A 12,002-nucleotide genomic window follows, 5' to 3' on the forward strand; every position below is an offset into this window, starting at 1 on the left:
ACCTCACCTCTTCCAATTTCCGCGCTACCGAAACGAATGACGTTTCCGTCGATACGTTTACATCCTTGTACCGGCTGCTGAATGTAGACGGGGCTTCGTCGTCCTTCGCCGAAACGACAGATTCTTCTTCTAGCTCCTGGCTACGCGGGCTGCTATCCAACAGGGGACACCGAGATTCGTGCGAATTACTACCCTTGTTCGTCGCACTGCCAGAACCTCTCGCGTGGGATACTTCATCTTCCTCGGAAGACATGTCCTTTCCTTGCTGGGCTGCTATGTCTCCGTAAGGCAGAGAGTTGTCTCTGAAAAACTCAGGCGGCAGCGAGTCCGGAGATATCGAATTCTCGGCGAAATCAAAGTCGATCTGACGCCCTGTTATGTACTCCAATTCTGACGACGCCGACTGATCGCAAATACCATTTTTGTCAATGGACTTATCTTTGTTGCGACTCTTTTTGTTTTTACGAGATTGCACTTCGCTTCCGGGCAAGAATATTTGGTTTTTAAATAAAAATTGTATTTGGGGAACGCCGCGGGACTGTAAGGGTGACGACGGAGGTTTGAGCGACTCAGGCAGAGATTTTCTCTTTGGTTTAGATAGAGGTTTTAGTCTCCGTTCGTCGCCTTTGCGGCTCAGTTGGCTGTAAGCCTCTGGAGAATATTTCTCCGGGAACATGTCATACCCGAGAGAGATGTTCGGGTCGAGTGATCTTCTTGCCCGGAACTCCGCTAGAGCTTGCGTGTACTCCTTCGTCCGTATAGGATCTCCATCAACAGGAGTATTGTTAGGAGTTATCAGGGTTGAGTGCGGCGAGGAGACCATGGTTAAATGCGAGTCGCTGTGACGCCGATTTGATTTGTTTCTGGAACAAAAAAGAACGATGAGTTATCAAAAATATTAATGAAATATTATAGACAGTCTGATGACGCCGGCATCGACTAAACCCGGTCACTGGTCAAATAATACATGTGAAAAAAACTACGAAATTGTGATTTTATTACATAAAAGACGATTTATAAATAAACGTTCAATTGCGAATCTTACAATACTCGCGAAAACGAAAAAAAACGGGTAGAAAAATCAGGTAAACTCCAAGGTAGATGACTCCCGGGCAGACCACCAAAGAGATAGATTGACAGCTGGGAATCGATACTAATCCCTCACAAAAACAGGCCGCAAGACCTACACCAAGCAGAAAAGGAAGAGGAATAGAAAAAACGTGAAAATTATAGTAACAAACAAGAAAAATCAAATTAAAAAATATGCGGTACTTGAACGTAAAATTGTTGAGATTCTTTGGTTTAGTCGTCCATCCTTGTTTAACACTTACTCTGCGATGGTGGGTCTGATCAGACCCGGTTGTACATAAAATTATCGATTACTTAATAGGTAATTTGTTTACGTCATTTTCCTTCAATGTAATCTTTCTTCAAATATTTACCTACAAATTGAGATATAAACGAAAATTATGGGACCAGATTCAAATGAGTTATTTAAAAAAATAACAAATGAAAGTTCAAAAATGATTATTGAGTATGGTCAGTTGGCCGCTATCTGTTGTCTTGGTGTGACGTCTGCCGCGTCCGTCGATTTCTCAAAAACAAAACCATACATTGTCAATCTTTGGCGATTGTTTTCGTACATATAATTTTTTACATTTATTTATAACTAATTTATTTATTTACTGCGTTTTAAATCACTGATATTAAAAAAGTTGTTAATAGTTTTAAAACACAAAGTTAGTGACTCAAAACATCACAATAAATTGTTTTATGTTGAACGATTTCCAGTTTATATTTTTTTTCGCCACATTGCCACAATGGCAAGAAAAAATCAATTATCTCATGACGAGATTGAACGACTTTTGGAGAGTTCTGAAAGTGAAAGAAGTAGTGTAGATGACAGTGATTTAGAATTCGAAATCTTAGATACAGAATTCGAAAGTGAAACGGAAAACGTAGTGTTGGAAGAAATGTCAGAAAATGATGAAGATATCGATGACATCATTGAGCAGCCAAATGGATCCGATGAAGAAGGAATATTTTTCACTTCTAAATCTGGTTTTCTGTGGTCCTCTTTGCCACCACCTAACTCACGGTCTAGGGCTCATAATATAGTGACAAAAGCTGCAGGATTAAAAAATGGGAGCGAAAACATACTGACTATAAAAGATTCTTTCTTCTTGTTTGTTACAGAAGAAATGATAGATGAAATAGTAGATTGCTCCAATAAATTTTGTCAGCTGAATCCCAAAAATTCAAATATGCCAGCCATTACACGTGAGGAAATCTATGCTTTTTTTGGAATTCTTTTTGCCTCGGGAAGAAATCGTGGAAGAAAGTTAGCATTAGATGAATTGTGGACCTCCGACGATTTGTTCCGGCAGCATTTCTTTCCTGCCGCTATGGCCAGGGACCGATTTCGTTATATTTTTAGCCATATCCGCAGCGATGACAAAACTACAAGGGAAGCAAGAATTGCTCAGTCTGGAGATAAAATGGAAGCCTTGCGATCAATATTTGATAAGTTTGTCGCTGCCTGCATTAAAAATTATGAGCCAGGATTCCATGTTACCATAGATGAGCGACTTGTAGCATATCGTGGACGCTGTCCGTTTAAAGTCTATATGAAAGATAAACCACAAAGGTATGGTATAAAAATTTGGATCGCTGCCGATTCTGCAACATCTTATATCTGCAATCTGCAGGTTTACACTGGCAAGAAAAATAATAAAAAAGAAGTTAATCAAGGCCAAAGAGTTGTTTTAGAAATGACCGCTCCATTGGCAGGTTCAGGTCGAGGTATAACAACCGATAATTTTTTCACAAGTATACCTTTAGCAAACATTTTGTTAAATGAAAAGAAATTAACATTGACTGGGACTTTGCGTTCAAATAAAAAAGAAATTCCCAAAGAATTTCTCCCATCAAAAGAAAGAGAAGTGTTCAGCAGTATTTTTGGATTTACCCATGACCTGACAATTGTGTCTTATGTACCGAAAAAATCAAAGGCGGTAATACTTTTATCTTCAGAATTTAACGATAAAAAAGTAAATTTCGGGCCGAAGAAGAAACCAGAAATCATCCAACATTACAATAAAACGAAAGGAGGTGTTGACGTAGGTGATATGATGACCAGGGAGTATTCATGTGTAAGAGGGACGAGGAGGTGGCCATTTAGGTTACTTATGGAGATATTAGATATGGCCGCTCTGAATGCATACATAGTGTGGATGACAAAATATCCTACCTGGCGAGAAAAAGAGAGTGCTCGCAGGAAGAGATTCATAAGAGAATTAGGGAAAGAATTAGTCTCTGAAAATGTCAATAAGAGACAAAATAGTGGACATACGTTTCATCGTCAGCAGCTAGATAGTTTCGCGATATTTGATAAAACAAAAAATAAAGATAACATCAACGTAGAAGAAAGTGTCATGAACAGCAAATGCCAATATAAACGACAACGGTGTAAATTTTGTCCATGCAAATCCGATAAAAAAACCAAATTTTCGTGTTCAGCTTGTAATAAGGCAATTTGTAGTACTCACAAATATGACACAATTTACTGCCCGGATTGTAAATAAAATAAATTTACCCATTTTAAATATATATATATATATATATATATATATATATATATATATATATATATATATATATATATTTTTTTTTTTTTTTTTGTGTATGTGTATGCATATAAATTCATTTATTCATTTGGTGAACGTCTCACCAGGCAGAACACGAGACATTCATTTATATTGTAAAGTTTATAAATAAATATTTTTATTTAAAAGATATTCAGAAATTAGTTTTATTTGGTTTTGTACAAAATTATATGTACATATACTCATAATTTCTAAAATCTACAAAAGGTTTATGTAAGAAATGGAGGATTTTAAATAAATATCTCAACCATTTTGGGCCGTTCCATAAATAAATAGTTTTCAATTAAAATAAAAATATCTTTAATATACTTTTAAATTTTTTTTAGGTTGAACTAAAGTCTAAATCCAACAATCAATTGGTGGTTTTTGGAACTTACAGCCAAGTTTTATGTTTTAGGATAATTACTTAGTTGCATTTTGTTAAAAATCCTGTCTGACAGTGACTTATAATTCAGTTATAAAATTAAATACAGAAATTATTTGAATTCAGTTAAAACAAAAATGTTTGGAGCCACTGCTTTATGCGTATACACGCTGACCACTATTCACGCGCGTGCAACATGCTCAGTGGCGTTAGTAGGTAGCTATGCGTCATCGTGTCTGCACGTACGCTTCGATAATATGTATGCGCTTGGATAATTTAAATTAGGAACTATCAAAAACTTGAAAATTCCTACACAAAACTTATGGCAGATTATTCTATTGCTATGTAGCCTATTTTAATACATTTATAAAATATAAAAACCCGTCAAAGAACGCCTAAAAAGCGATTTCTGTACTGGGTCAGATCAGACCCACCACCGCTGGGCACGTTTTGTTTGAGGCCATCGCGCTTTAGGTGTTAAGGTACAGCTAATTAAAAAAAAAATGTTTGGTACATTTTAAATTCCAATTACGAGAGAAACTAACTACAATTAACACAAAGTTTGTTGTTCAAAATAACGTCGGCAGACGTCCGAAGAAAGGAACAGGATTTAAACAAAACGTCTAGAAAGTGCTGATAAACTTCAGAGTATTCTCAGAGGCCGGATGGTGAGGGAAAATCGGTCTGCGGCGGAGTTCATGGTCCGTGAACCAATTTGGTCTGGCGGGCAGTTTTTCGGGCATTGTCCGTGAGAGACGGCCACTCGGGGGACTGTCACATTGCTCCACTGCTCCACCGCTCCCCGCAGGCACGGTGGTCCACTTTGGGCGGCCCAAATAGACCGTGACTGCTCTCGGGAAACTTTGTCACTACACCTACGTACACGGCATTATACCAATTTCATTAAGGCCAAGTATTCGTTAAATCGCAACTTTATTTTCTCTAAATCCAGGTAACATTTTAAGTAAATGATTTTTTTCTTTAAACATCGTTATTACATTGAAAACATAAGTTTTTCGTCGAAATAATTATATGGTTTTGAAAAGAAGAGTTATTAAAAAGTAAGGAATTAAAAAAAATCTATATACATTCTGAAAAAAAATGTATTCAATATCCATTCGAACCCTGAGCGTGGCTCTTCGCATTCTGATTAGAACGGTTGAGATCCTGGGCCTTAAATAATAAAACTAAAAAACAATTTATATTGGCTAAATTTTTTATAGTGAAAAGTATTTTTAAACATAAAAAATAGTTTTTTTTTACTGAAATGGGGATGTTTTCTTTCCATATTAAGGCCTTACTCGCAATAATAGAATAATTGGCGTCCGGCAATGCTTAAAGCCGCATGTTAGTTCACGCCCATTTTTGTATAAACGTATATTGGATTATTTAGAATATACATATATTTAAAACATATTTTTGATTTTTTTAACTCCTTACCTTTCAAAAACTCTTTTTTTTTCAATGCCATATATTTATTTCGAAGAAAAAATATTTTTTTCAATACGAAAACAGTGTTTTAAGCGCAATAAATATATATAACGTTAAATGTTACCTGGGTTTAAAGAAATTTAAGTTGGGATTTATCGTATATTGGGCCTTTAATTCGAGGGCTGCCGGAAGGCTGGATACGTCGTACGTACCGATGATGTCATCACGTAAGTATGTTCAATTAACATATCGCTCACTCCTTTCAAGAACGTCATAAATCAAAAAACTTGATTTTTCAGGAGAACGTTTTTAAAGTTTAAAAATATAACACAATGTATTAAAAATAAATATCAAGCCACTTATTGAACTTTTTACGATGCAACAATCTTTTTAGGTAAAACCTGAAGGTTCGTTCTCCATTTTAAAAATATTTAATACATTTAAAAAAATAATTAAACAATACCTTTTCTTCAAAATGCAAAAACAACACTTTCTGCCCTGTAGCGGGTAAATATCATGTTAAAAATATGTCGCTTTTGCTGGGATATAGTACATTTTTTGGGCATTCCGAAAACATGCATAACTGAAAATTGACGATTTTTGATTTATGACGTTCTTGAAAGGAGTGAGCGATATAGCTATACAATTAACTTATCTGCGCTTCTATGTTTAATTAATGAAGAAGTTAAAAAAAACGAGAGCTTACCTACCATAATAATGTACCTGTCAAGTGTTGGTTTAAATATATCAAAATGTTACATGTAATCACTTGTATGTTGTACGTAAGCTAGGTACACCGCGCGTGAAGACGCAAACATTCCTCTGTCGGAACGAATTTTGTTTAGATTGGTACGTAACATTACATTAACCAAGATGTAACACAAAGTTTAAACTTGCTGTAAGATTGATAACCGAGCAGGTAATTTACACCGCTATCGCACCGTGACTAGTATACACGGCATAGGCGCTGAGAAAGAATTTAATTTGTGCTAGTAATTTAGTTATATTAGATTAATTGTACCCATCAACTCGAACAATCAGTCAAGATGTAGAACTAAGCTATAATACGGATATACATATAAAACGTTACTTTGATTTATTTTTATGTATCGCTGGTATATATTTCTATATACATATATCACTAAAGGGCAACAACGCAAAAAAACATGATGCATTTTTAACATGAGGTAATATTTACTATAATTTTTTTTAATAATAAAAGAAATATTTATTTTTTAATTATTTACAAAAATACTTCAATTTCATGCTATTTCTGTGAGCCTAAGCGGCTCATTTTTAGAAATAGGTATTAACTTGTGGTAGAGTGGGTTCGAACCGAGAAACTCTGATTCAAGAGTCCGCGACACTAACCACAACCCGACACATTTGGAATACAAAAATAGTTTGGAGAAATTTATTCCACGGTCTGGCCATTTGGGCAGAAAAGGAATGACTTGAGAATTATACGTATTGACAAGGAATAGGAAGTGTTGGTTAGGAATGGAAAATATTATTGCGCAACTTTCAGTACGTATCGGGTACAGTATTCAAATATTATTTTTGGTGGTAAAAAGCAAATATTTGTGGATGAAATTACTATTAATTTGGAGCCCAATTTAAAGCGAGCCAATATAAACAAACCTACCATTGTTTGTGTGAAGTTTACACAAACAAGTTTATACTATAAACCCTTCAACGAAGTTGTCAAGATAAATAAAAATTAACTATTTAACACAGAGCTTTGAGCATATAAGATACTAGAGATGATATATTCAGAAGTCATGGGAGAATGTTAGTTACAAAAATAGTCGCAGAAATTTTCATTTAGGTGCATGTTTTGGGAAATATTTTTGTCAAATGAATTCATTTAATTAAATTACACTATTAAGCTTTTTTTTAAATGTCGTTTGAATTTAAAATCCTCCAAAACATTTATTTTTAATATCCATTTTGGGGTTCTAGCATCACAAAAAACGTCAAGTTACATGAACGAATCACGTATCCAACATTAAAGGCACGATTAGTAAATTTGTATAAAGTACTTTTGTACAATATTTTGCGAGAAAATATCTTCCAAATCGGATGATAATGAACAATGGTGAAAAATGACAATGAGATGTGCCTTTGTTGCATCTGTTTGATTTTATTCAATGTTAACTCTCAAATTGCTAAAAAAAACACGGATGTAGTACCGCAGACAGCGTAATGAACAGTAATGCCCCGTATAACGTACTTAATTCGTTCTAGGAGCAAATTCGTTATGCGAAAAGTTCGTTAGTGAAACGCATTTTCCAATGTTACAAAAAAGATAGAGACGTTTTTTTGTTGTTATTCTCATATTTAGGAAAGTATACCGAGGCTTTTGGGGTCAAATCCTTTAGTTCCATCCTTTGATTCTTGGCGGCTGGCTTCTTGAAAAATCTATATTTGACCAGGATGTCTTTGATGGCAGCAGTTGACATTGGTTGATTTAATTGCTCCTCTTCGTTGTCAGATGAAGCTTCCTTCTGAGCTTCATCGTGTTGCTAGACTAGAAGTGCTTGGAGCTCTTCAGTTGTCAGTTCTTTATTTATTTATTTAAACTTTATGTACATAAAAGAAATAAGTACATTAGCGGGCTTATTGCAAATAAGCAATATCTGCCAACGAACCAAAAACAGACTAGTTATATTCATCAAAACGTTTGATACCATACACAGCTGTTTGCAATCAGAGGGTAGATAGTACTTGAACATTAAAAAAAAAACATAAACGTTCTTCTCGGTGTTCTTCAATAAGCTCGTCTACATCCTCTTCTTCTACCTCCAATTCCAAATTTCATTCCACCGCCACCGTGATGATATTCTTCATCACTTGCATTGGCTGCGTCAACTTTGGAACGTTCGAGCGGCAAGACGAACTATGATACAGCTCGTTATGTGAGGCGAGGTTTGTTGTGCGAGTCGCGTAAAGACGAACAGAATGTTCGATGTACGTAGCGTTCGTTATGCGAGGCATCACCGTACATTTGTACAAGTACTTGGATAATTTATTCCAACAATGAAACGCAAAGATAGACAGATTTAAATAATGATATGATTTTTGCGCCAGACAAGTCCAATTAAGGTTACTTGTTCAATACCTTGAAAACTTAACCAAATGAAGAAAAAAATCCATGTAAACTTTGGTAGGTATAGAGGCAGGTTGAAGGACAAATAACATATAAAAAAATCTCGCCGTGAATCATCATAACTCATAACAGGAGGCTCTTTATTAAAAAAAAAAAAGTAAACACGACCGAAGCTTTTAGCCTTGAACAAATTAATATAAGAAAATAATAATTAGTTTGAGAATTATTAAAATAATAATTATAAAGGCCACTTAGCGTAATCTAAAGTTTATTTGATACATCGATTCAATGTAAAATGCACAAAAAACGTCTGAATTACGTGTTTGTCGATATAAATGAGACTTTTATTATAAACACCTCGTCGGAGACATGGAATAGATAAATAACGTCCTTCACTCCAAACTTCTTTCCCTACGTCATTTGTATCCCATTGAATATTTTCTAGTCCTAGATCGAGTGCGGACTCATCACCTTGGTTTCATATAATTATTAATCATGTTTACAAAGTGTCTATCCGAGGAGTGCCCTATGCACTATTGAGTATGGAAAGAAGTTATAAAAATAAAAGATTACTCATATATTTTTTACTAGAATAATCAAATTACCTCAAAATTTTATCGATATCTCAACACAGATGACGTTGATTGAGAGAAGAATATGGATGTCTTAGTATTTAAAGGGTTAACGATAGGAGGAGAGAAGTACGAGCTATTGCACCTAATCATAAAAGGCAAAATAGAGGGTAGACGAGGTGTGGGCAGAAGACAGATCTCCTGGCTCCGGAATATACGAGATTGTAAGGGGATCAGGACCGTCGAGGCGCTGTTTAAAGCTGCCCAAGACAAGGACAATTACTCTCAAGCGATAGTCGACGTCAGAGGGACCTAACATGACATAAACAGAAGAGAAAAACGACCTGTTACTGGCTGGTTTAAGTAATCACTAGATACACTGTTTATTGTTCGCTATTCTGTTATACTTGTGATGGACAACCACATTACTCAGCTTTCGAAACACTTTTTTACAAAGCTGGACAAACTCAAAAATTGTGATTTTGACTGTACAATGTAGAGAACTAATACCGTAAAAGCGTTATTTTTATGTTTTTATCATCATTTTATGCAGTAAGTAGACAGGTACATATTTTAAGGAAATTAAAGGTATCATTTACATTTACGGTGCCATTTGTCTATTTATTGCCTTTTTGCAAAGTTCTGTTATCGCAATACTTTTATCGTACCTACTATTGTGCACTTCTAAAATCTAAGAACAGTGCACCGTTTTTGAATGCCTTAAACCAAGCGACAAAATGAAAAAAGCGCTGTGGCGTGACTCTTGCAAACTTTCCTCAGCAGCGCATTTAAAATTGAAAACACTATTTTCAGACGGCGTTATGTTTTGAATCGGGAATTATCTTCGGTGCATTTGACTTGAGTTTGGTGTCCGATTTTACATATATTTTCCAAACCGAGTCGTGTGAAAACGTCACATTATCGAAGCAAGTCGGAGGCGGAATAGATGTTCAATAGCGCGAAGTGCGCAGTGACAAGTGTGACAATATTACGGTCGGTGCTCGATGTGAATCAAACCGCATCATCATAAAATAATTTGATCGTTTGTCGTGATATCTGATTTTATGAGCTGGAAATCAGACCTAGGAATGACTCAAAATATCGAGTTTAAGGCCCAGTATTTGTTAAGTCGCAACTTAATTTTCTCTAAATCGAGGTAAGATTTTATGTACCGTAGAACGGGGCTACTTGAACTTTGATGTGTTACTTGAGCCCAGTACAAAATATATTTATATCTGTATTTGGTCTACAATGATGAACGTATCGACATGATTCATTGTTTCCCTGACAGGTGACACTTATTGTCACGATACGTTCATTATTGTAGACCAAATACAGATTTAAATCTCTTTTTGTACTGATTCAAGTAACACGGTAATTACCGTTCTACGGTAATTGATTTTTTTCTTAAAATACCGTTTTTGCATTGAAAAAATAAGTTTTTAAAATTTTTTTTTTAATAATTTTGAAAGGAAAGGAGTTAAGCAATACACTCAGACCTCGCTTTGCGTCGTTTCACGTTGCGTTGTTTCAACGTTTTACTTTTGTTTTATTATGTAAATATTTTTTTTTACATTTAAGGACTGAATGAAAAATACGGTAACCTATCTTTGATGTTTATATGATTTCCAATGGAAAATAGCAATTCAATTTGCGTCGCGATATTTTGGAACGAATTTACGAAGAATAAAAAAACATATAAAAAAAAAAACAAAAAAAAACAATGAACATTCTTTAAAATAACCGGGCGTGGAAAGACGTGTAACCTTTCAAGTGGTCGGCCGTTTATTGAATTCCGTGTTTCGTTGTATCCCCTTAAGTAAACCAAATAATAAATTGAATTTTCGGCTAACCGATAGTGTAACGTCACGGTCAAAGTAGAACCATTTGGTCATCATACCATTGAGACCACAAAAAAGGTTGGTTTAGATATTGAAAATGTTGATTTTTTCCGTTAATTTGTTAAGTTAGCCTTGTATTTGTCTGTCGGTGTCTCATGATAGATATGGATTGATATATTTTATGTTACTGACCGTTCAGAAAGGTTAAGTAAACAATCGTAGTTAATTTTTTTGTATATTAAAATTATTGTTAACTTTGTGGTATGGTAATATAACACTCTCCTTAACGTTCATCATTCACTTTTTGTAATAGCACTTTAAAAAGATCACTACTTGGTGACTACCGGTTTCGGAATAATCATTCCACCATCAGGTCAAATGTAGATAAAAATGAAATTGTTACGGTCTGATATTTATATATTTTTAATTTTTTTATAAATGTCAGACCGTAACAATTTCATTTTAATCTGCATTTGACCGGATGATGGAATGATTATTCCGAAACCGGTAGTCGAGAAGTAGTGTTTTTTTTGTGGTATAACACAAAGTGAACGATGAATGATAAGAAGAGTTTTAGTCGTAGTTAATAGTGCATACGATATAAGATCAAAACCATAAAATGCATATGCAAAGTCAAACTGATAGTGAAATGCAGGAACTATCGGTTTGGCAGATCATATTGTGAAGAGTCATTACTGTACAAAGATGACTCATCTGCGATTCCAACTGTACGTTATATTTGTGATAACTATATTAATATTTAATGGTAATGCGATTTTGAATCCGCAAACATTAACGAAATGTGCATTTTGTACTTTGTCTAATATGAATAAAATCAAAGTCCGGATATTCGAGAGCGAGTCTGGTCTGAGTATTGCATCGTGCTAACTCTCGCGCTTAGCGAGTATTGTTGAAACGGACCAACTTTCAATTTCCATTGTGGGTCGACGGCCATCGTTCTTCACTTACGATACAATAAAAAATGCAACAAAAGAAGTGCCAACTGGTAAATATATCGGA

At 34.9% G+C, this 12,002-nt stretch overlaps 1 protein-coding gene across 2 annotated transcripts in view; it reads right to left on the reverse strand.

Annotated features, from left to right (window-relative positions):
- Window positions 1–12,002, reverse strand: part of LOC148312419 (uncharacterized) — a 51,678-nt gene that overhangs the window by 27,380 nt on the left and 12,296 nt on the right. For both annotated transcript variants that reach the window (XM_088277315.1, XM_088277316.1), the window contains exon 2: window positions 8–863. In XM_088277315.1, the coding sequence (XP_088133441.1) occupies window positions 8–863 (856 nt within the window). The remainder of the gene's footprint in view (window positions 1–7; window positions 864–12,002) is intronic.

The sequence above is a fragment of the Brachycentrus maculatus genome, unplaced genomic scaffold (genome assembly GCF_059751285.1).
Source record: "Brachycentrus maculatus isolate JH-2025_06_01 unplaced genomic scaffold, ASM5975128v1 h1tg000041l, whole genome shotgun sequence".
Lineage (NCBI taxonomy): Eukaryota > Metazoa > Arthropoda > Insecta > Trichoptera > Brachycentridae > Brachycentrus > Brachycentrus maculatus.